The sequence below is a fragment of the Alligator mississippiensis genome, chromosome 2, assembly GCF_030867095.1.
Source record: "Alligator mississippiensis isolate rAllMis1 chromosome 2, rAllMis1, whole genome shotgun sequence".
In the NCBI taxonomy this organism is placed as follows: domain Eukaryota; kingdom Metazoa; phylum Chordata; order Crocodylia; family Alligatoridae; genus Alligator; species Alligator mississippiensis.
The window spans coordinates 287,491,289-287,516,694 of NC_081825.1; the positions used below are offsets into that span (position 1 = coordinate 287,491,289).

The window sequence follows — 25,406 nt, forward strand, 5'->3', positions numbered from 1 at the left end:
ATTACTGGTGGACCAGATGGATCAGTTCTGTGGATACCTCTGCCTTAAATTTATTGTTTGGGTATTTATTTGTCCTTATGTTTTCACTTGTATAATTTTCTATATCCCCTTTTTGTCTCTTTTTCTGCAATCCCAGTTTATACAGATGATTTTACAATTACTTCACCACTGGAGCAAGGCAGAATTACCAGGTTGTCCATGATTACAAAGGTCAACATCTAGAGACTGGAGAGACTCAGCAAGCTTGGAAACATGGCTGAGTTTAGCTTTGGACCTCAAATTTTATATAATGGGTTAAGTGCTTTATGTAATGCTTATTTAAAACTGGCAATGGGTTAACCAGGAATTTTGTACATCAGAATCTAATGCATTGGGAATTTATCTTCAATATAATTTGGACAAGCCCTAATTTATTTAAAATCATGCAGATGTTTCCTGAGCTTCTGCCATATGGTCACGGTAGGGAGCAGTTATCCATGTGTCAGAATAGAGGAGGGGGCCTGCCCTCAGGAGTGCCAGAACTCCACCTCATATACCTTCTGGGGCAAGGGGACAGAAAGGTGTTATACCACCTCTGGCTTATCTATTCCCTGGAGTAACTTGGAAAAGCCTTGTAGGGCAAAAATGTGACATGACATCCTTGCTTGTTATTTCCTCCCCCCCTGCTTCAGGTTGTCTCCCTTCAAGCCATTGAGATACCTTCCTGCAAGTTCCTTCACCATCTGTGTCCAGACTGTGTGGATTTGTGCTTCTGGCTAACCCATCTCCCTCCTGCTTCAACAGACCTAGTGCAAAACTTTTACTTCTGCATCAGCAGGCATCTGCAATGCCCTAAACTTAACCTGCTGTCTGGTGTCATGTAAAGAATCATAAGGACTTTTATGTGTAAAATATAAAAGGAAGATAACTGGAGTTTGAGCCCATCAGTTTTCAACATAGACATTTTAAAACTCCTGACTGTGGTGACTAGATACTGTTGTGATGGGAATCTTATGAATACCTCAGAGAAATGCAAACAGTTGGCTTCATCCCAACTTTGTTCTCTTACTTCCTGGACTGAGAAATGGAGTGGATTGTGTTACTTCAGGCCCGGTGCATTCCTAGGCCATACTATACTATTCTTTTTCCTGGCTTTGGGACTGCAAGCTCTGCCACTTGTTCCAGTTGGATTGCACCATGACCTGCAATTAGATAGGGTAGGGCTAGAGACGGACATTAAACATAAACTGGTTTAATTGATCAGAAGCTGGTTTAAACCTGTTACAGAACAGACATTCAGTGCACATAAACCAATTTGAAAATGGCTGGAACTGGTTTGAGATAAACCTGGTTGAATGTAGTATTAGACTTAACTGATTTGGGTCACCCCAGCTTATGCAATGTCTGTCCCAGACCCCTTCCTGGTTTAAGTTAAATCAGAGTCCCCCAGCATCTTGGCATGCTCTCTGGGCTGGGCGGGGCTCTGCTCCAGAGAGCTGGGCTAGCCCTTCCCCTCTGCTCCCTGGCTGCAGCTCCGGCAGAGACTGCATGTACAGCAGGGTCTTCCTGGCTTCCTCCTGCTCCCCACTCCCCCTCACCATCCCCGCTGAAGCAGGGATTCCCTCTCCCTTTGGCCTTACACAGGTACCTCTCAGCATTAGCTAGCAGACCACATGCTGGCTATGGTCTGTGTTGTGGGAGACAGGACAAAGGCAGACCAGACTGTGCTGGCTTAGGGCTTTTTGAAGCTAATCAACAGGTAGCTGGTAATGTCCCTCTGTTCCTTCCTTGAAAAAAGTTGTTTAAGAAGAGCTTGAAGTAATGGAGAGAGTCTTTGTTTTCTGGTGGGGTGATAAACACTGTGTTAGGGGTGATAAACGCCGTGTTATCAATTCTCTGCTGGACTTGTCAGAAGAGGAGGAACCCCTCTCTAATCGGAGCATCCTACTGGGGCTTGGCTATGCCTCCCCTTCAGCTCAGTATTGTAGAAAGGAAGGGAGGGCTGCTTTAGCACCCCCTACTTCTAGTCTGAGCCACTGCAGGCATATGCCTTCATTTCTGGGATGTGTGTGTAGTTACAAACTACACTAGCCAGGTTAGACTAACCTGCAAAGATTGAATCAATTCAGACTTAGGCTTTTTGAATGTCTGTCCCTAGCCTAGATGGCTAGACAGCAGCTCCTGAATAGCTTTGAGTATGTCACATGTCATGCCCCCCACCTCCCACCCTGGCTGAATCAGGTTCACAATCTGTGTGACTGGGCAAAGCTGCCCTTAACTTTGATTTCTGAAGGCAGGGGTGGCAAGCCCACAGCACATGTCACAAGTGGCATGGGCAGCCTCTGTGTGGCACGCAGCAGATTGGTGTAGATGCAGAGAATGCATCCACAGATCAGGCAGGGGGATTTGTTGCTCTGCTTTCTGCCGGCAGGGGAAGGGAACGGGATTGACGTTTGGGAAGGGTGCAGAGCTTACCTTGTGTCATGCTTACCTAAAAGGTTGCTCCCCACTTTTCTATGGGCTCCCCAGGGCTAACGAGCACCATTTACATTTACCCTGTTTGCATATTGTTATGGCTGGTTTGGAGGTTCAACAGGGACGTGTCTTAGTCTTCAAGGGAGCTTTTCCACATGGACAAGGTATAACAGTTCCAGTGTCCCGACCTGATTCTTTCTCTCTTGCCACAGCACCCTCTAAGGGCTGATTCAGTGCCCTCCTCCACCCTAGCATTCAGTCTGCTGTATGTGAAAAATGCCCGAAGCAAGATTTCTGAAAGTGCTGGCCTAGTTGTACTCTCCTTGTGGTCAATAGGAATGTGACTTCAGTGGGAGTGGAGCTAAGCCAGTGTTGAGCAATTTTGAAATCCTTCCCTTGAGAATTAGCCAGTTTCCAAAGGGTTAAGATCTTTATTATGTAGTTGAATGGTTCTTTATTAAACATATATATTGAGGAGCAGAAGGCTGTGACATTTAAGTATTCAGTGAAGTCAGTAACAGTTACAACAGGGTTGTGATTTCTGCATTTGGTCATGAGTGATTTATGATAATTTAGTAAACAGTGAAAGCACCGTTCCTGTTTAGCAACCTATTGAAGTCTTCTCCCTGTGCAGACTTGTTACAGTGTTTAAAAAAAAAAAAAAGCCTCCAACAAACCTGTTCCCACTTCTCTAGAAAATTATACTTTCAGAATACATCCTCCAGAAGCATGTAGCATGAGAATACTGAGCTGAGGGAGATACATGGGGGTCATTCTCAAACTAATTTATCTTCCTTTTAACCCTTCAGGACCACCAGCAGAAATTAGCCCAACATTGTGGAGTGACAAATTGAAATGTGTAGGAGTGTCATGTTTTCTTTGTTCAGTTTTCCTGTTTCAGAGTGAGTGATGTGGACTTGCCAGGTTTCCCAGCATCTGAGCTGGGTTTTCTTGAACCAGTAGTATGTGCCTAGGACTGTGCCTTGCTTGTGTATCCACCTTTTCTGACACTTCTTGTCTTTCTGTTTTTTTTTTTTTCTTGTTCCCTTATCCTTTTTCAGCATCACTCTCCATTTTTGCTGCTTTCTTTGCCTTTTCCAGAATGGGCTAAAGAATGTCTCCGCTGGCAGGACAGTAAATGGTCCAAGACCTTTTCACCCACTAATCGCTCCTTTGTCCTTGCCTTTCCTGTCTTTCCTCCTTTGCTTTTCTCTGTATTTTTCCTCAGCCATATTGACACCATCCCTTTAGTCTTTGAATCTTACTCCATCTCTCTCTTTGTTTCATATGTAGTTAGAAAACAGTCTCTCTAAAAAGCTCTCTGTGCTGGTTACAAGGGCCTATTTTCTCTAGGTGTGTTCCCTGCTGTTTGGATGCTGTACCTGTGCTTGCTTGAAGCACTTACTGTAATCAGTTCTGCCATCCTGCTCCCCACCAGCAGATAGGATGAGTGGGAAGAGGATCACTGATTAGAATGAGTACTTCATGAGCAGAGCACTTGTGGCATTTCTCACTAGGTGTTTGCTACCCTCCATCTTTACCAGTGCTTTTAAGGCCTGATACAATGCCTATTAATTAACCAAGAGGTGTTTTTCCTGATGACAGCATTCTTCCTCCTCCTCTTCTGTCACCCTGTTCAAATTTGGGTCCAGAGATGGGCACATACAGTGCAATGAGCACTAGATCTAACTCTTACAGTAACATGTTCAAAAGTACCTAAGTGATATAAGTGCCCGAGTTCAAAAGCTTCAAATGTTTAGGATCCTATGTCTGACTAAAAGTCAGTGAAATTTTGACTACTAAATACTTATGTTTTGAAAATGAGACTTGGACTCCTAAATTACTTAGACACTTGTTATCTGTGTTGTGAAAAATATCATCTATACTGTGTAAAAAGCTATTACTGGTTACATGGGCACTTCCTCATAAGTCAATGCACTGACTTGTTAGGAGAGTCACGGTGTTGGGTCAATGATGTGGAGTTAAGATGATGCAAACAATACCTGAAATGAATCTTAAAGTTTGAAAAACCTTCTTTTTCTCAAGTTGTCAATATATGGCAAAAATGATTTTACCTCTGAGTCCAAGAGTTGTAATTGAGTAATTAAAGACTTAATGAAAAGATATGGATTGTCTTTAAATGAATTAGTGAAATAATGCATCTTGCATGCCTCATTCAATTTTTTCTCTCTTTGAGAATCAATGTGTCCTCCTTGAAATCTCACTTGCCCTTCTTTTGATGTATATCTGCCTTCTAGAGCAAAGAATAGGATTCTTTCACTTACCTGGAGACAGGGCTTTAAGTCTTCAAAACTGACTAGCTGTTTTAGTCGCTGAAAATTTTGGATGTCAAACGGAGATACCTTAGGGAGAGGTCTCTAGTTTGGAATAGATTGAGTTACGCACTATCTAAAATTTAGGGCTATTTAAAATGTCTCAAGTTGAGCATCTGATAGTTGAAGTTTTTGGAATTGCTAGTTATTTTTGGAATTCAAGACTTGAGGATTCCAGGCAGGGTAAAACCTGGTGTTACCCATTTCCCAGGTTAGCTTCTTGGAGGGTATGATAAATCCGTTTTCATTATATGCATACCAGACATAAAAATGTTCTGTTCAGCAAAAGACCTGTATTAAATGAATAGCTTTTAAGGAAGTTGACCTGCTAGAAGGCTTGAGATGTGGTGCAAAAAAAGTTATCCAGTCAACAGATTCTATTGAATCCTCATAAATCTCTGTTAACTATGGCCATGAGATTCCATGAAGTATCGTGTTAGCTGTGCAGATTTCACTTTTAGCTTTATATTAAGAGGTCATCACAGACAAAATATAGTAGCTGAGAAACATGTTGCTGCTTCTATAATGATTCTTCTTCTGTATTAATTTGTAACTTCAATATGTGATTTTCCTACTCGCAAAAGACTGCTGCCCAAATCCCAGTTCTATTGAAGACAATGGCAATGTAGTAGGGACCAGAATGGGCCCTGTAATTTTAATTTGAAACAGTAGAATCATGGAATCATAGAAAATTAGGGTTGGAAGGGACTTCAGGAGGTCATCTAGTTTAACTCCCTGCTCAAAGCAGGACCATCCCCAACTAGATCATTCCAGGCATTGCTTTGTTGATCTGAGCCTTAAAACCTCCAAGGATGCAGATTCCACCTTTCTGGGCAACCTGTTCCGGCGCTTTTCCATCCTCCTTGTGAGAGTTTTTCATAATATCCAACCTAAACTTCCCTTGCTGCAACTTGAGACCGTTGCTTCTTGTTCTGTCATCTGTCCCCCCACCACTGAGAACAGTAGCCCCAGTAGAAACTCTAAATGGAGTTTGAATTCTCTTCCTGTGAGATTCTATGTCTTAGCCTCAAGTTTCTTAAACCAGGTTTATATAAATGTTTTTGGTGAACTGTTTTGGAAAGAGCATCAACTATATGCTATTTAGAAGAAATTTTACCGTGTGGTCACATTGGTATGGACTGGAGGGGTGGGGGTCGGGGGTTACCTTCCTCTATAGCAGGAGGTGGGGGGGCATGGCCCTCTACCCTTGTAGAAGCAGGCCAATGACTGCCGTGGTTCCCCTGCTTTACCTGTGGCAGGTTAGGGTGTTCTGCCTATGTCGTGTCAAGGTTGATGATAGTCTTATGTAGAGATTTGTACGTGTTAGTTTGGATAGGGATGATCCTGCTTCAGGTAGGGAGTTGGCCTAGATGACCTCTGGAGGTCTCTTCCATCCCTACTTCTCTATGTCTTTATGATATTATAAGAAACAAAACAACTCTCTTTGCAGACCAGACCCTTTGGAAGTGCTGAGCCCGTTTTTTCCCCTGTTGATTGTGGTGCTATTTGGGAACATGTCACCAAGGATGCCATCCAGAAATGGGCCCTTACATGTAGTACCATGAAGTGTTTCAGAAGTGCCTGAAGGAAAGGAAGACAAGGTTCCTTGGGTGAATCTGATATCTTTTATTAGACCAACCCAAATAGTTGGAAAGGAAGTTCTTTGCTTGGTGTCTGAACAATTTTATATTTCCTTCTCGCTTGAGGAAAAACACATTTTGAATTTTGTAAGATATGAGAAAGATAACAATGTGCATGTAAGTGTGAAGATACTATTACCAAGTTAGTGTAACAGTAGTTGTAAAACATGATCTACAGCAGGACAGAATTTAAAGTTTGGTGGCATCCCAGGGAGTATTTAATTGCATTTGTGTTTCATTACAAGGCTGTCTTCCTTTTTCGGAATTTATTTTAGCTAATTAGTTGGAAATGTCAAAGTAGTATTTCAGATGACAGAAACATCATATATTATCATACATGAAGCAATTAACTCTTTTGACAAATATTTATTGTTGTGTCATCTTTAATTAAGTCTCTTGTACTCTTGGACATACAGCAGGCTTTCCTGTAAAAGGACATCTTCCCTTCTCTATGGATGTGCATTTACGCGTACTGTCACTGAGCCTGTACAGGCTTAATGGAAGTTGGTACTGAACGAGTTAATGGGCCTAAACATCAGGATAATGACGCTATTCTACAGAAGAGACTTCACAGAAATTTTGGCCAAAGAACGAGAAAAATCTCAAGCCAGAAACTCCTCTGAACACTACTGATTTTTGGATAGTACGCTGAAAAGGATGTATCCCTAGATACTTGTTCTTTGCCCAGATACCATTTACAGAAGAAAGAATGTAACACTCTTGTCCTGCTAAAACCATCAATATTGGAAAAACTGGAGAACACACGCTTGTATAAAAGTCTCTCTCTCTCTCTCTCTCTCTCTCTTTTTTTATCAATGTTTTTACTCGGTTTTTGTGGTCACTCATGTGAAACATGTTACAAATGTGACTGTTTGGTTGGTTCCTTTTAAACAGATAGGTCTCATAGATGATGCGCCTCTGAGAAATAATTTCTGACAGTTATAACTGAACCAGATAAACAGTTCTGCCAGCTACAAAATAACACTGTAAAACAAAAGGGTTCTGCTTATCGTTTTCCATTTCTTCATGCTTGTCAAAGTGTTTAAATGTGCATTACCCATAACAAAGGGTCTCTGTATTACTTTGCTTGTCTGCTGTAGTCATGGATTTAACCTTCTCCACTGCAGGGCCCTCTATGCCATGGTTGTCCACCTCCATTACTTTTCCTTATATTCTCTGTGTTTTAAGTATGACTTACAAAGGCGTGTTTGAGATGTGCCACTTGAAAAGTTAGGCTGGCCCAGTTGCTTAATACGTCTATGTCTGTTTTACTTTCTTTCAGGCAGAAACAGCACCAGAGAGCAGCAGGGATGGTCCTAATGTCCAAGTCACCTCAGGGCAGAACAGCTCTGACCCAACTGGGGCAGGCAGCTCTTTGACCTCACAGAGTTTGGTTGCTCCTGCTGGGGTCTCCGCAGGTACTTCAGCTGCAGCGTCATTCTTCATAAGGTAGTTTTTGCCTTTATGATTATGCAGTTGGTAATGCATGCTAAATAGTTGCATGCTAAAGTGGTTTTGACTGTGCACCCTACAGAACGGTTCCACGTGGGATGCTGCTGGCTGAAAAGTGAAATTTAAATGTCGTCTCCGAACTCTGGCCTTGTACATAGCTGAGAAGTGAGACATCTCAGTGGAGTAATATTTTGCTCTCAGGGGGGCTTCAAATCTTAATTGGATAACCACAGAGAATGTGTATATTGATCTCAATCCAGTCCCTAGTGGATATTTCTACTTATAACAGTACGCTCCTTGGTAGGCTTCCTTGGAGCAGAGGCTGAAATAGCAGTAGTTTTGCCTATCTGAATTAAGCTGTGCATCCTCTAGCCATATAGTATTTAATTAATTCATTAGTGTTTGTGAATATGACTGAGATACACATGTAATCCTCCTGCTAGGCACTGGATAGCAGTAACAAGGGCCACATTCAAATGTAGGGGTTAACCACTAACTTTGCAAATTTAGCTCGAGCCACTACTCAGAAATATGAACAAAGTTCCCCACCTGCAAACAAATGTTCAATTAAAACAGGGTTTATTACAAGGGAAAAGGGGAGCAAACACACACCTTAATGAAAAAAACCCAACTACTAAAACTTAACTATAACTTAAAACATATCACAGTCACCGGCAAACCAACTTGGAGAGCTACCACCTAGCCCAGTCAGTTGGGAAAGGAGACCCACTTAAGGTTGAATCTCTACCCCTGTTGTAGCTCTATCAGCTATGCTAGCCAAAATAATCAGTGCTGGGTAGGGAGTAGGGGTGTGTGAAATGGGCTGTATTCGATTCGGATTTGGCCTGAAATTGGGGACAGTGATCCAAATAGTTGATTTGGATCACTGTCCCCAATTTGATTCAGCCGAATCCGAATCTGAAGATTTGATGCTGATTCAGAGAATCACCAATTTGTCCATAGACACAGCTTTAAATGTTTTTTCTACATACCTCAAGGTAGCATGCAGCTCGTGAACACTGCGAAGGTGGGGAAGATGGAGTGTCCCATAGGAGTGCAGAGGCCCCCCCGCCCCCCCCGGGCACGTGCTCAGTGGCGATCCCAGAAGTGGACCAGAATTATTTCCAGACCACTTCTGGGTCTGCTGCTGAGCATGCTGGGGACCCCCCTGCGCTCCTGTGGGACACACCATCCTCCCCACCATCTCAGCATTCACGAGCTGCGTGCTACCTTGAAGTATGTAGAAAAAACATTTGAAGCTGTGTATATGGCCGAATCTCCGACTCTTTCCGTATTGATTCAGAGGGTTCTAATTTGATTGAGAGAGATTAAAGGGTCTCCTGATTTGATTTGGATTAGGAGATTCGGCCACTGAATCGGGCTGAATCGAATTGGGGACCGAAGGTTCGCACAGCCCTAGTAGGGAGGCCTGCATGGGAGTTGCTGCTACTGATGTTGGGTAGAGCAGCTAGGATACTGGGGTGTGCCATTTTGGCTGCTAGAGGATGGTACTAGGGTATGATAGGGAGCACTGCTCTGGCTGTGGCCTCCAGTGGTCACTGCCTCTTTTTTTGTGCTGCTGCTGCCATCACTCCTTTGTGCTGCTGGGGTCTCTGTCACTCCTCTGCATGGCCAGGGTTTGGCACCGTTCTTCCTCTTGTGGTCATTTTCAAGTTCATAAGCAGCCCCACCTCTTTTAGACTTTGCCCTACATCAGTGGTAGGGTCAAGGATTTTTTTCAGCTCTTTTAACGATAGTGAGTTGCAGGCTTTCATCTAAGCCCGCTATAGGTTCCCGTGATGAGAAGCACTTTCACTCTGAGGAGCTGATTACAACCATCCAGCAAGTGACTTGTTTAAAATCTCTCTGCTCATCATCGTTATGCTTTGCCCTAACACTGAGGGACATCCTACTCCTAACCTGTACGTCTCGCAGCGAGGGCTGATCTTTTAGTGACCATTGCATAACTTTGCATTAGCAACATTTACATGCCTACAAACTTCACAGCTTCGGAAGAGAGGGCTGGTGGACACAAAATCTGATCCACCTGCTCTTTATAATTGCACACTTTAACCTCAAACAGTATAACCCAACCCCACAAACAGTGGAAATAGGTGAGAGTAGCCCTCAAGCATGCATACTAACCAGGCTATGCAGATAAGGAGTACACAAAGTTACCATTACAGAACATAACCAGAGTCAAATGTGTAGAAGGTAAGCCGGGTTACACTTCTTTTCAGACGCCTTCCCTCTAAAGAAGCACTAAAATGTTCTTCTCTTGTGGACTGTTAATTAGCCCAGAGCCAGTGTTGTCTCTATCTGTGTTAGACCTTTTGTGCATGATGGGCTCAGTTGTATTCTCCAAGATGTTTACATGTACTGTCTTGTAAAATCAGATGCTGGTTTGGTTTTGTGCACCTGCAGTAGCTGATTGTACAAGATGTAACAGAAGGAGCAACCCTTCCTTCTAGAAACAGATAGTGCTTACGCAACCTTTGCTCATGAGCAGCAGAAGAAAAATTTGCATCCACATTGAGATATTTTCTTTTCATCAGTCCAAAATGGGGAAATCATGTTTTCATCGGGTCAGATTTTATTTGGGAAAATTGAAAAATAGCTTTTATTTAGATTGTTATGTAGTGAAATAACATGGACATTTTAACAGCATTTTTTGCCATGATTGGTAACAAAATTGGTTCTTGCATTAAAACCTTACATTTCAAGGCATGCTTTGAGAAAATTGCTAGGAAAAAAAATGATAGAATTCTCACAGTGAGAGCTTATCATGAAAACAGTTTTTTAAACTTAATTTTGCGAAAAGCTGGTGCTTTAATTATTGATATTAAGTAAATGGACCAAGCTATCAAGTAGGTGGTAAGTTCAAATTGAAAAAAATGACAGCAGACTTTTAGAGCTTTGCTGCTTTTCAAACTCTTTCCTGCTGAAAACAGATCTTGTAACCTAGTGTTAGAAAAGATGCATCTCCAAATGGCATTAAGAAGAGTTTTTTAGACTGGTAAAACTTGCTAATAACATAGGTGGAACATCATATTGTGTCTTTTTCTTATGCCCTTTTGCAACATCTCGACTGTAGTTGTTTTAAGTGAAACTAATCTGTGAAAGTCATGCAAGTTCAGGGTTATAACTTCACTGTAAACAAATGTCTGAAATAATAGTAAAGGGTAGAAGGAAGTAACAGCCTTTTCTGTTTAACAGTTCTTTTTTCTTCTGTTGTGGAAGATCCTCATCAATTATTGCAGCAGGCCCGATTCAAAATCTTTTGAAATCGGTGGACAGACTTCCATTGACATCTGTGCACTTTAGATCCAGCCCTAAATACTTTCTGTGAATTCATCTTTGTCCTCAAAGTTTTACAGCTTTGGCAGATAAATTCTGGGTAAAAGATTGTAATAGTGATTAATTATGCTGTTTGTTATCTGGGAAAATCCTTTCTGTTCTCTTTTTAACTTGATAACTGAGCAGGTTGACTTTTTTTGCAAATTATATATATTATGGTTTGTATAGGGTAGTTTGGATAGGGCTGATCCTGCCTCAAGCAGCAGGTTGGACTAAATGGCCTCTGGAGGTCCCTTCTAGCCCTACTTCTCTATGTCTTTATGGTATAAAAAACAAAACAACTCTCTTTGCAGACGAGAGCCTTGGAAGTGCCGAGCTCATTTCCCCCCCCCCCCCGACTGTGTTGGTATTTGGGAACAGGTCATGGGGCACTTGGCACCATCAAAAATGGGCCCTTAAATGTATTACCACTAAGTGTTTCAGAAGTGTGTGTATATAGTTGAAAAATAGTCTAATGAAAGCAAAACTTTCTAAATAATGAACACTCATCTAAGTGTTTTATTTAAATATTTATTTTTGCGATATTTCTCTGGTATTTTCAGTAAGTTCCAGATTCTGTTCCACCTCTTCCAAATCCCTGAAAGACTGTTAATATGAAAGGCAGGTGCATTCTCCTCCTCCTTGCTGCTTTTTAATGACTCCACTATTGGACCCTTTAAATAGCATGTTACAAAAATACGTGCATTAATGAAGTGGCAGCCAACTTTTTCTGGCCGCAGGTTGGAAAGATCCACGTTGGGTCAGAGGAGGGTGGGTGGGAGAGTGCTAGAACCCACCTGCAGCTGAGCTTTGTCCTGTTGCTGAAGCCCCATGTCTGCCAGCTGGATCCAGCCTGCGGGGGCCATAGGTTGCTAACTCTGCACTAAAGGATCTTTAGGACCTTGAACAAGGTGGAATAGAATCACACTTGAGCTCTAAAGTCGGTTGAGATGGCCAAGAGATGGAAAGGAATCTGGCCCTACGTATTTAATAACATGACTTCTGAAATTTCCTATTTACCAAAACCCAGGTCTTAATGAAAATCTGTTTTAAGTAAAAGCAAAGATTGAAAAGCCGTATTTGAAAAAAAAAAATTTTATTAAAAGAAGTAGGTTAAAATTATTGCAAAGTGTCACAAAAATGAAAAATGGGCTCTGGGAATTGAAAGCTACTTGAGAAGCAGTTTAAGCAGGTATTGTTGGACTGGGAAATGGGTATAAAATGAGATTGAGCTGGGGCTGGTGCTTCTCACCAGTATGCCTTAGTCCCAGGTCTGGCCAGGGGAGATACCTTCACAGGTGCCAAGGATAAATGGATTCCCCTGTTACCGCTCAAACTATGTGTCCTTTAGATGGCTCCTTTTTTCCGTTGGAGAGTGAAGTTGGCAGGAACAGTGGAATCAGAGATTGCAGGTCATGATATCACCTGAATATTTTTTACAATTTTAACTGGCCATCAGGCTGGTGCTGGTCTGCCCTCACAATGTCTTCATTTCATATGCCCCCCTGCCCACCCCCTATCTTTTACACTAGCTTTCTTCCCTTCCTTTCCCTTCTTACTATTCCCTGCCTTGTTCCCTGAGACCCTTCCTTTATTACTGCATCTCCCTTCCTTTTATCTTTTTCTTTAGCTATTCCTGTCTCAAATAAACTGCCCTTTTCTGGACAAAATGTAAGAAGAGTTACGGCCGTTTGCTGCCATCACATCATTCACCCTACTTGCATCTCCTACCCTCCCCTTCCCATATGTCTGTCATTGTTATTTAGATGTGTACTTTGGGCCAGGGACTGTTTATTAGACTGTATTTGTACAATGGCTGTCATAGTGGGGCTTGGTTAGTGAGCAGGGCTATCAAAATGCAAATAAATAATGCTAACTGCCCTTACATTAAAAGCTGCATCTCTGAATGCTGCAGGTTCTCCTTTCAGTCGCTGGTTGTTGCCACACCTTGGCATCTGTTTTTTTGCTCTCATTATTTGCTCTTTGTTCAAAACTGTAACCTCTTGTTTGTCACCTCATTTTCATTAGTTGCTCTGAAGCTGGTAAACAAGGGATCATATCCTTAGAAGGGGGAAGAATAATAAAGTTCTGCCGCACAATACTTACCTAGTCATAAGGTGTACTCAGGATTCAAAATGAAAATCATTTTAGACACCCCTGGCACAGAATGTATTTATCTAGTTGTTATTTAGTTAAGGATACTGCAGACAATCTGCACGTTAAATAAAGAGCTCTTTCTCATTTTAATGGCTTGCTCAGTTTCTTCAAGCTTAATTATGTTCTACTTGTGTTTTTACTGTGGTAGTTTATTCATTAGCCTGAAATGCAAAGTGTCTAAAGTGGAAGTGTTCAGTACCCAAAATTAAATGTAAAAAAAAAAGAGTAGAAGCAAGTATGCAAGCAGAATGAAATCATAAAATAAGATAGATCCCTGGCTTCTGGGCTGTCTTCTCAGGATTATTTCTGCTATTATCCAATGTCTGTCTAATGGAAGACGCATAAACAGTTCAGGGAGTATGGAACAGAACTCAGGTTGTTCATCTAAATGCCCTAACTACTAGGCTGCAGCGTCAGGCTCCCGTTTGCTGGGTCTTATGTCCCCGTGACTGGTAAGCACTTGCCTGCACAGTGGCCCAGCTTTCTAGGATTCATGCCTGAGAAATGGGAGGGCTAGGTTTGGATCACCTCAGACTGAAGAAGGCCTAAACTTCAGGTTTCCCACATCCTGGGAGGCTGGTTATGTAAAAGACAGGCTGTGTCGCCACCACCTACTCCTCTGGTCAAGTGCTTGCATGAAAACGACTGTGGCTTCTGTGCGTTTTACTAACTAATGCTGTAGGTGTGTGTTAGGCATGTGATGAGATTGCACCTGCCTCCCCCTCCCAGGGCCATAGGCATGGATTAGACATGGTTCTGCATTGTACCTGGACAACAGTGGAGCTTGGGAAGGAGCTCCACGCCTAGTTGCTCAAACTGGGGCACATCACTATGTGTAGAAGCCTCAGTTTAAGTGTCTGGATTTTAAGCTGGGTGGAGGTAACTGAGCCAGGCCCTGAGTTGGGCACCTAAGATTGGAGGAAGAGTGGGAGGGGAGTTCAGATGCTCCCTCTGTGTGCTGGCTGTAGTCCCCTCCTTGCTGAGCAGCTGGGTGATCTGGATAATCCTTGGGACGCACCTAGGTCTTTCCGTTCACTGAACGTAGGTGCCGAACCCTGTAGACATGGATCGCCCTCCTTGGTCAAAGTGTCTACGTTTTGTATCTTGCCACACCTAAGTGGAAGTACCTGGATGGTAAGTCTGGATCTGGCAGCAGAAACCTCAAGTCCACCAAAATCTGCCATTTAGGTACCTCGTTTACCAGACTGGATCTGACCCATAGTACTATTGATTTGGCCCAGACCTGTTGCTCTTGCACTCCTTACCAATGTTTCAGAATAAAAAAAATGGTTTGTTGGTAGTATAAGGTGATGATAAGTTTAAGACTCTTTTGTTAGTGGAGCACCCAAGGGAGAGGGAGCACTGTTGCCTGAAGAGCAGGAAGGGAAATGGGAGAGAGGAGGAGGGTAAGAATGAAAATGCACTTAGGGGAAGAGGTTAATTGCCTATTTGCCAAAAGGAAAAACACCACTCCCTTGAGAGAGAGAGAGAAATCGAGCCTCTTAAAAATTGAAGCTATCACCATTAATCTGCTATTTGTGCCTTTTGGTGACTTGTGACAATTTGTGGCGGTGACATCTGTATGCCTTGTTGGGGAGCCTGTATTTTAAGGAAAACATTTGTCGCCAGTTCTGAAGCAGGAAGGCAAGACTTATGTATGACTGGAGCAAGCTGTCCGTCAGGATGGTTAGTAAGGAGCTCTGGGGGCTTAAAACTGTAGCACATGATGAGTGGAGAAATAGCAACATGTTAAGAAACTCTTCTGAAGTTTTAATCTTGTCAGTGCTTCTTTTCCTCTTTCCAAACTAGCTTGTGAGAGAGGCTTTCTTTTTTCTTGTTATAATAGATGCCTCTTATCATATTCCATACTTTTGCAAGGAGTTTGTATACTTGCCATTTGGTCATGAGACTGTGTTTACCACTATAAATATATTGCATCTATATATTAGCATATATATATCTTTTTCAGTATATCAATATAGCACATACATATCTTTTTTTAAAAAGGAAAACTATCAGCAGTTGGTGCATCCTGGCACCCATTGAGCATAGCTGTATTGCCTCAGGAGCCTGCATGCTAACTCCTGAAATGGATGTGATATAGGTATTGCAGGGCACTACTGGGCGTGAGTTTAGCTTACTGTTCTTCTGGGCGTGAGTTTAGTTTACTGGCAATCAGCCAGCACTGGAGTAAGGTGCGCCAGTTCTGGGAGAGAGACTGCAAGAGCCGGTCTGGCATGCTCCCCAACGGCACTTCCTCGCGTAGTCTTGAAGTAGTATAGACAAGTCCATTTCCTCCTTGAAGTTAATCAGGTGTCTGTCCAGTTATCCTGTTTACTTGGTGACTGAAGCAAGACTTGGAGATCTCAGGTAATACTTGCAGGCTTCCAAGTAGCTTAAATTAGTTGGATTACTTAGGTGCATTTGAAAGTGTTACACTGAGGTCCCAGTTCACTGGTATACACCCATTTAAATTTATAAAACTGGAGTAAAGCAGTGGTGAAGTAGGCTCATTATTTTTCTGTTGACTGTATTCTGTTGAGTCTGCAAGAAAGCTGTGTCTATTTATACACGTGGCATAAGAGATTAAACGTGGTGTGCTTTTTACTTGGAAAAAAACAGAAAACTTTTTTTTTTTTTTTAAATTCATCAATCGCTTTGCTTATGAAGAACATAAAACAGACTGGGTATTGGAACTGAATGCATTTTATTTAAAAATAAACTTAGGCGCTTTGTAGATTCTCAATACTCAATCATATTTTAATGCTTGTGAGTTGTGGATTAAAGAATCTAATTATTCAGTAATGAGCAGTAATGGTACATATAAACCAAGGGTCACTATCCTATTACAGGCACCTGATGGTTCGCTGATAAGCATTTGGTCATTAGATTGACCATAAAATACAGTCAATAATTGAGGTTACTCATAGAGCAGACACCTTATCAGCTTTAGGCATGGTGGGACAGCTTGTCAGTACTCGGTATACTGATTGTTCTGTGACTGAGCATATGATTAGGGTATTGAAGCAATCTGTATCTAATGAAACTGCAAGAAAGGCATAGCAATATTAACACAACCACTAAATGACTAATGTGTTTTTCTTCCAAGCCTCAGACACTTCAATTAGTTCCAATAAACTGTGATCTAGTGTAGCAGTAGGTTCAGCGCTTCAGATATTTTGTGTACAAGCTTTCATTACAGTAATCTCAATTTGGAATGTTTTGGGGACAGAGACAATGATTATGGAAAGAAAACTGTGTGGCTTTGGGTGAAAATCCGATGGAAATAATAAAGACTATTGCTGGCTTCAAATTTTGCTGTTTATTTTCACATTTTTAGTTAAAATACTTTCCACAGCCCTAGGTGGTGTTGGATTTATAAGCTAAAGTCATTTGCAGCAAATTTTAAAGTTTCTGTATTCTGCCATTCATCTATGCAGTTCCCATAGTCTTGCACATGTGGATCTAAAGTCAGAACTTATTGCTTAGCATTTTGTGCCATATGAACAAGTTAAAATGTTCTAAGTCATGAAGGCTTCTAGGGAGACATGGCTTATTTGTAGTGTTTTATGATATCTGTTAGAAAACAGACCTCAGGACCCATGTATTTTTATTATATTTTTTTCCATGAGGATGCCTTAACTTTTCATAAATTATTTAATACAGCACAGAATGCAAACTGCCTTTTGTCTCTGAACTGCTGTTCAAGCTTCTATGATGTGACCTTGGAAAGTAACCATAGAAACATGTTAAAAGCATCAACCTAAAATCAGTAGTTCAGTATGACAGTGATGCAAATTCCATGAAAGAAGATTATGATGTAAGAATACTTGAGGCATATATTAACCTGTTAAACCTGATTACTCGGTGACTATCAGTACTTTCAGAATTTAATGGAGGGGAAAAAAAGAGAACAGCCAAAACGAACCATACATTTTTAAAGTTGTTGTGTAAAAGTATTTGTGGCTAAATCATGCCAGTCTGTCATTCTAATTCTCAGACCTGTTTAAATACATTATTTTTTCCACTGAGTGCATATCATAGTTCATCAGTTTTCTGTATTTAATTGCTGTAAACTTTTACTTTGTGACCTGGTAGGTTTCACTGGTGTCATGGTTTTGTGCAGAGTTCACATAATTTTAAATCTGTTTGACAGATAAAGTAGATAACTGGGGTATGAGTAAATAGTTCAAAAGAAGGTGAAAGGAATTTGTGACTTGTCAGATACCGAGTTAGATGTCTCAGTGCTGACTAGTGTTCGTTCTGGCTAGTTTGCGAGTCTGAAACAGAAGTCTTTCACACTGCTAAGCTAACAGTAGTGAATTCCAGGAAGGCAAACACAACAGTCAGTTGCTTTCAACCTCCTCATTAAACAAAATCCATACCAAAGAATTTATACACTTTCTCTTCACATGCTGGAAAAATTTAAAATCTGAATTAATTATCCAGAAAAGACCAACATGTCCCAATTGACACTGTCCCACTGGATATACCCTCATGCCCATGTATATTCCATGTTTATATTGCAATGTAGTAGCCAGAACAAGCTAGGAACAGAGCCATTTTCAGGAGTGTAATGACTGATTGATATTAATGATCCTCAATTACTAGTTGGAACTGCAGCCCATTCTCATTAAACCTCAAACAATGTTCTTGCCACTTTTGTTACTGCTTATTTATTGTTTGGAGGCGGATCATCTTCTTTAATGTTAATGCACAGCAATGCTTATACCTGCTTGGCAAGCTGGTGCTTGAGCATAGGACCAGATGATAGTGTCTAAAGCCACAGCTTTCCATAGGGAGTTGTGTGGAGCTGCCATGTCCTTGGAAGACCACTTTGGAGATTGTACCACAGGTTTGCATAGGGTCTTGAGCCTGTCCCAGCTATGTGAACTAGCTGGGGAGAGGGTTAGCATCTACCTGGGTGATAGATTAAATGCCCAGCTCTGTCAATGACAGTGCCTGAGTGTCCTTTTATATCTTTAAATCCCTTCTGTTCCCTTCCCTTCCACCGTCCCTGAAAATCCTCTGGGGTGGAGCAGATTTCTCCCCACAGTCTATTGGCTCTGCCTTCTGATATGGGAGGGCGTTCCCCTTCTTGGCATCCTTTTCGTCTTGGTGAGAACTTGGACTGATTGGATAGGACTTCATGGAGTTATGAAAACAGAGGGAGCTTTCTTGGCTTTATGGCCAAGCTCGGGACTCTTCCAGTCTTGCTCAGGCCACTCTGTGCCTATTGGGATGTAGTTGCTGGCTACCCCTATGGAGTAATCTGACATGTCAGTTGGGCAGGACACATTATAAGGATTCCTGACAACTGGCTCCCAAAACGGGTCCTATACTACCAGCTCGCTGATGGTCACTATCTTAGAGGTGGCAGCAGAAGAGATTCAAAGACACCTTGAAGGCCAATCTGAAGATTGTGATATTAGCAATGATACTTTAAGAGTCGAGCACTGAACTGAGCACCAGATCGCCCCCAGTGGCACCAGGAGGCACAATAAGGTAATTCATGAACAAACTTGAGCAAACTTGCCTCGTTATGGAGGCAGAGAGACAAGACAGGCAAAGGGAAGGAGCTGTGACCTGACCTTACCAGGACCCATTCCTTCTTCCAGGAACTATATGCCATGTCTGCAGTCAAAGATGTGGCTCTCAGATTGGCTTGGACTCTCTGATGACTCCTGTGTTTCCTGGTGGACTGTAATCCACCTATCGAGGAACTGCTTGCTGATGATGAGAATAGACATATGTGGCACAGTGTTACGCAGGTGTGGGGAAATGGCAATAGGCTGGAGCAGGAAATGTGGAATTGTACAGTATTTCATACCATTCTAAGCAAGCTTAAGTTTTCCTAGTTGCTGTGGCTGCATAACGTTATATGTAATTAAGAAGGAACAAAACAATGGATGTTTTCCTTGTATTCTGTTTAATGTTAACTCAGGAGGGGGAATATTGTAACAAATCTGAACTAGAAAAACAAGCAGGCTTTGCTCCTTAAGGCAGAATTGACTCTCTGAACCTTCAGATCCAGGAAGCCTTGAAAAGCTAAACATCATTATTGATATTACCGCTACTATAACAACATGCATTTGTGTAGTGCTTTAAAAGCATATATGAAACCTGATTTCTCTCCTCTGAGAGCTTGCCTATGAAGAGTCAAGAGAGCGACATGGCAAACAAAAGACCATTTGCAGGACAGTGCTTCAGGAAAGGGAGGGTGTGGAGAAGTTGCAGCCGTCAGGAGGAAAGTGAAGGTAGAGTCTGTGGCATCAGCAGAAGGGAGCTGAGACGAGGGGAGCAGCAGGGAAGTCAGGGAGGTTAATAGACTGGAGATCAGAAAAGGACCGAGTGATTAGATGGGGGAGGGGGAGAATGCGCAATGTCAGAGGAGAGCAAATGGTGGTCAGAGACGGGGAGCTCAGAGAGACTAGGAAGAGAACAGTGTGGAGCATGGCTGTGATGCTGAATAGGGGAGTCGAGTCTGAGCCATTGATCAAGGTTAACAAGAAGCGCATAGGGCCAGTGGGATCAGAAGGGTCATCAACGTGGAAAATGGAGTCACTCAGGATGAGGAAAGGGGATCATGGGGAGACCTAGGGAGAGAGCCTGCCGGGCATGAAAAGCAGGGAAATAAGAGAAAAGTAAGGACAGAGGAGAAGGCGGCTTAGCTGTAAGGGAGATGCAGATGTAAGATGGAAAGGAGGGGTAAGCTAGAAATGGCAAAGCAGTGCAACGGGGGAGATCAGTGCCAGCATTGTAGCCCTTAGGTTGGCCAGGTGGGGGCACTGAAAGCGGGGGAAAGGCAGCAGCTGGAACCAAGTCGAGGGGAGAGCGCCAGGCTTTGGTGAATGCAAGGATACGCAGGTCAGGAGAGCAGGCAGCAGAGCCCTGTATGCTGGGAAAAAATGTATATATAAACAAAAATAAAATGAAAACAATACTTGTTTCAAAGGACCTGGATGGGGGAAGGGATCACACAGATGGGATCAGGGCCCACTTTTTTCGGCATGCTGGTGTTCATGCCACGAGTCTCTGCTGGTTGTATGGATTGGGCCTGGAAGCAGTGCTATGTTTGCTCTCCTAGGAGGTGGAAGTGGGGAGGAATGCTCCCTGGGGCTTTCCCAGTGTCTCCTGCTGGGTTAGGGAATTTAGTGGTTGTAAATGGGAGGTCTAGGCACTGCTGTTCTAAGGCTTCAAATGTCAGTGATAAAACTGTTGAAGAACAGTATGTGAAACACTTCAGTTGCTTTCAGGAAGAGAGTGAGGATTCTAGAGGGAGCAAAGGAAGAAGAATCAGGCTGTTAAAATTAGAGCCATTATGCCTGGCAGAAAGCTTTAAAAAATCATGCAGTAAGTGCACGGTTTGCCCATTGAGGACATATAAGTACTCTGGAAGCAACAACAAATGTCCTGTGATTGTTTTTGTTTCACCCTATGATATCACAAATATGGGATTTGTACTCAACCAAACACTTACCATCTTCATGGCCATCTGCTTTTCTTATAGGACCTTTTACCTTGCGGCTAGCCCATCAGGAGATGAGGTTTGACTTTCAGCTGCTGAATGCAGAGCAGCCTGGCTAAAGAAAACCCAGGTTTGTGGAGCACAAGATGCTGGCTGCAGTGAGAAGCAGTGACTCGCGGAGCTGCTGCAGGCTAGGGCAGTCCAAACCCATTAGCTACAGCCGTAGTTGCTAACCTTGCTGCTGGCTGTATGTTTTGAAACATTCATGAGACATGGGAGGGAGAGCTAGGTTGAATCAGTTGAAATCAAAACATCTCATAAATATGTGCGAGGGAGAACCCAAGATCCTGAGCTTGAGTTTACAGTGGATGGCATGATGCGACTGGACAGCATGGGCATTTTGGAGACAGTGTGAAGCACAAGGGTTGGAATGTGTGCAGTTTTTTAAATGGGCAGAGCCCGAGGCATCTGCAAGGAATCTTGGCTCCAGTCCTGTGGATATTTGACCTTATTCTTCCTCTCTTTGCCTTTCCTTGTTTCATTTTTTCCCCACGTGATTGGGGGCTTTTTGTATTTTCTGACTCTTCTCTTTTTATTTTGAGCTTGATTGCCCTGCTTTTGCTTCCCTGCTGAACACCATTTATTTGTTACCTAATGACTACATATATTTTTCTTCCCTGCTATCCACAACCCTTCTCCCATCCCCCTGAACTGACTTTGAGGAGCATTTTTTCTCCCCCTAAAAAGAGCTGCTTGTTCTTTCCCGTCTGCTTTGAATTTTCATTTTGTTGAGTTTTTAACTCCTGAACTTCAGCCCTTTCTTTGATTCCTGTTTCTTAGGTTTCCCCAGTCCTAGCTTAGCAGCAGTGGCAGCTGCAGTGGTTTTGCTGCAGTCAGAAGGAAGCATTCCATAGGTAAAATGATAATCAGGACTTTCCAGCAGCTGTAATTTGACAGTTTGCACCTGTTTCTTTTAACTTTATTGGTGACTTTCAGACTCTTATATGCAATTATATATTTAACTATTGTAATGCCTTATTCTGACTGACAGACTCCACAGTTGGCACAATGAAATCCACCTTACTTGGATGTTTGGTTCTCATTGTTGAGCTGTAGTTTGAATTACTGGATATTTTATCACATGCACTGTGTAAACTGCAAAGCAGGCAGACTCTTAAGCAACACTGTACTATGTAGGCTGCTTTGTTTGCCCTTGTTAATGTTCCCCAAAAGGGAGAGATGTATTTCAAATACCTTTAGTCATAGCATAGTAGATAAACAGCACTTACTATAATTCATGATGACAACATAGCCTCGCCACAAAAGAATACACCATCAGCATAGTTTCAGTGTGGTTCCTTCTGCAGAAGCCCAGCGGGTATTCCAGGTGTGGAATGGCACTGAATCTGAGCCCTGCATTCCCTGTGCAGGTTTTGCTGAAGCCCAGTGGAAGTTCAAGATTAATACTCATTGAAGGGAAATAATTTAAAGGAAGCTGAGTAGCATAAAATGAACCCATTTTAAGTGCTAATAATGAAATCGACTGCAAAGAGAATAAATCCCCAAATGGTCTTAAGTGTAACGTAGAGCATATATAGTTTCTTTTTAGCAACTCTTCAGACTTAGTAGTGCACCCCGATACAGTGCTTCAAACAATAATGCCCACTTAGCAATGCATTGGAGATGATTGCCAAAGGTAACTTCTTTTGCAATACATTGCAGTGGTAGATACATTTCACTAATGTGCTAAGTGCTTTTTCAGTATGGAAAATGCCTGTCTTTGCTGGAGTTGAATCAAGGAATTTTGGGTCCAAAATCTTTCAATACCTCTCATTCATAATAGCTCTTTCTAGGCTACATATAGTGACAGGAGAACAGGAGTATTACAGTTCCCTGCTAAGTCATGTTTTAAATTTGATGGTACAATTTCAGTCCATTACGCATTTGTGAAGAACCTTTTCAGAACTACTTTGGCTTAGAGACAGGTAGTTAGCTGTGTTAGTCCACCTTGCCTTCTACTTTGGATTAAATTAATCACAGCAACACCAGGTCCTCCAAGTCCCCCCTTCATTTAAAAAAAAGTTTGTGTGTGGTCGGCACTTTTGCACTTCCATGACTTCCACTGCATCGTTTAATGCTGTCAGTGCCTATTGAACTGGCACATATGAGGAATAAGTAAATGTCCCTTTGAGAACTTGTTTTCTGGGCAGTATAAATGCCAGCACTTGGATGAAAAATCAGAGGTAAAATCAGCGTAAATTTTGGATGGGTCCATTGAGATGCTTGCAGGTGTGAGGTAATCATCTATTTTGAACTGTTTATGGCGAAGAGAGAGACAGGTGGGAGCAGGGTAGCAACAGGGGCAAACAGCATTGGATTTTGTTCAGTAAAGTAGGCCCTATGTTAAAACATGTGGACTTTTATCCAGGCTGGAGGGGTGTGGGGAGATGGGGGGATAGAAGCATGGAAGCACTGGTTTAGACCAGTCCATTTATTTCATTTTTTTTGTCCGTCAATGGTGAGTAGCACAGTGGAGCTTCTCTTAGCAGCGACCTTTGCTTCTCCCATTGTGTCTTGCCTCCTTTTTCCCCCCATTGGTGAGTTGAACCAATCAGCCAGTGAAAATACCATTGCTTTTTATACCCAGCTGTTTTGGATAAATAACATAGAATTTAGTATCTTCATTAACAAATAACCTATTGCCGGAGAAGTTTTCTTTGCACTATCTTCTTTCTGTGTACAAGGAACTGGGATTGCAGGGCTAATGTTAAGTGCTCTGTTTATATAATTACTTCAATAATGAATGGCTAGTTAGTGCAATTGTTTCTCTTTCATTACTTTCTAGTTTAAAAATATCTAGTCCTCTTCTTTTTGGAATACAAATGTGAGTAAAGTTCTGTTTCCTGAACCATACTGTTTCACGATGCTATGTCTAGTAAAGGCTGGGCAATAAAACCTAATGTTTTTGTCTAATGTGGATGAAGTTCTGCCTGCTTTAGCTTGGTTTGTTCATTCAATAGGGTGAGGTAGTATTGTTGGTTTTGAGGTAACTACATTTTCTGTGTGTAGCGATCTATGTTGTGTATAGCTCAAGAGCTGACACATTTTGATATTGGGCGTTGACAGAACTGCTTACATTAAGATTAACGTATGTAGGTTTTCAGCAGTTTGTTAGGGTGCAATCATTGAGTGAGTATGGAAGTACTGCAACGTATTTGTCAGCTTGTAGTTTGTTTTACATCATCAGTGAGCAGAGTTAGTAAAGGTAGGAGGCAAGCCCCAGCAACCGTCATAGAATCACAGAAAATTTGGATTGGAAGGGACCTCAGGAGTCATCTAGTCTAACTCCTGCTTAAAGCAGGACTGTCCCCAACTATATCATATCAAGGCTTTGTGTAAGCAGGTCTTAAAAACCTCCAAGGAGACTGGAGATTCTGCAGCCTCTCTGGGTAACCTGTTCCAGTGCTTTACTAACCCATTCTAGTGCTTTACTAGTTGCTACTATGAAACATGAATCATATAGTGCCAATGCTCCGCAGCCATAAAGCTGTCATAAAGCAGTAACCAAAGTTTGCTCATGGCACAAGGGATTTCTTGGGTTGGGTGAAGATAGCGTCATATGTACAACAGGGCTGTCCAACTGAGGGGAGCTGAGGGTCAGTCTGGGGCACATGATGCATGCGGGGGGAAGGTTTGGGAGTACTTGCATGGGCACATGGTGGAGTTTGGAGTGGGGAGGGTTGAGTGGGTGCTTGTGGTATGGTGGGGGTGAGGGTCACGGCCACACGGTGCAGTGGGAGCATGTTGTAGGTGTGTGGTGCAGGGGAGAGTCCAAGAAGGGCTGTGGGTCTCCCTTCTGTGGCTCATGGGGTGTGTAGCCCCTGGCTGCTTGGAAGCTGGACAGCTCTGATTTGATAGCAACTTAGGGGACTGCTTTGGACTTCTGTTGACTGAGGCCTTGGGGGAGCATAACATTTGCTTTTTGTGTTATACTTAGTGCAGCTGAGAATTTGGCCCATCATTTTTGATTAGGAAAATATATGAAGAACAGCTGCCTATTGCTATCCTAGATCTAAGTACAGAAATCCCAGCTTTGTTTCTAGAATTACTCAAAATGTCCCTGATGGCACCAGAAAATGAAGAGGGCTGCAGCTCAAACTCAGAGAGTGAAATTTAAACCTGAAATGCAGGATTATCCTACTTCACCTAAGAGGCAGGGCATGGACTTACTCTTATGCTGGAGAGTTCTTCTGCAAAACATCAGCTATGAGTAATATGTTTTGACATTTTATAAATCTTGATCAAACTGCAGTAATGGAAGCCCTTATAAAAATGCCACCTTTTGATTTTGCTCGTTGTGAAATAGCGAATACTCAGCTGAGCAAGGGCAGTCACCAACACTAATTGCTTGTTCTTCCTGGCAATGCTTGACTGACAGGCCAAATAAGCAAGTGTTTGGGTGCCTTGCCTGCCTGGAGATTATAGTATGAGAAAAGCTTTACTCCCATTGATTAACTATACAAACAAGAGAGACGACATGGTCTAGAGAAGGGGTGGCCAATCTGC

General features: G+C 42.4%; 1 protein-coding gene across 3 annotated transcripts in view; it reads left to right on the top strand.

Annotated features, from left to right (window-relative positions):
* KIF26A (kinesin family member 26A) overlaps window positions 1-25,406 on the top strand; it is a 142,075-nt gene that overhangs the window by 63,328 nt on the left and 53,341 nt on the right. For all 3 annotated transcript variants that reach the window (XM_059723278.1, XM_059723279.1, XM_059723281.1), the window contains one exon: window positions 7,710-7,876. In XM_059723278.1, the coding sequence (XP_059579261.1) occupies window positions 7,710-7,876 (167 nt within the window). The remainder of the gene's footprint in view (window positions 1-7,709; window positions 7,877-25,406) is intronic.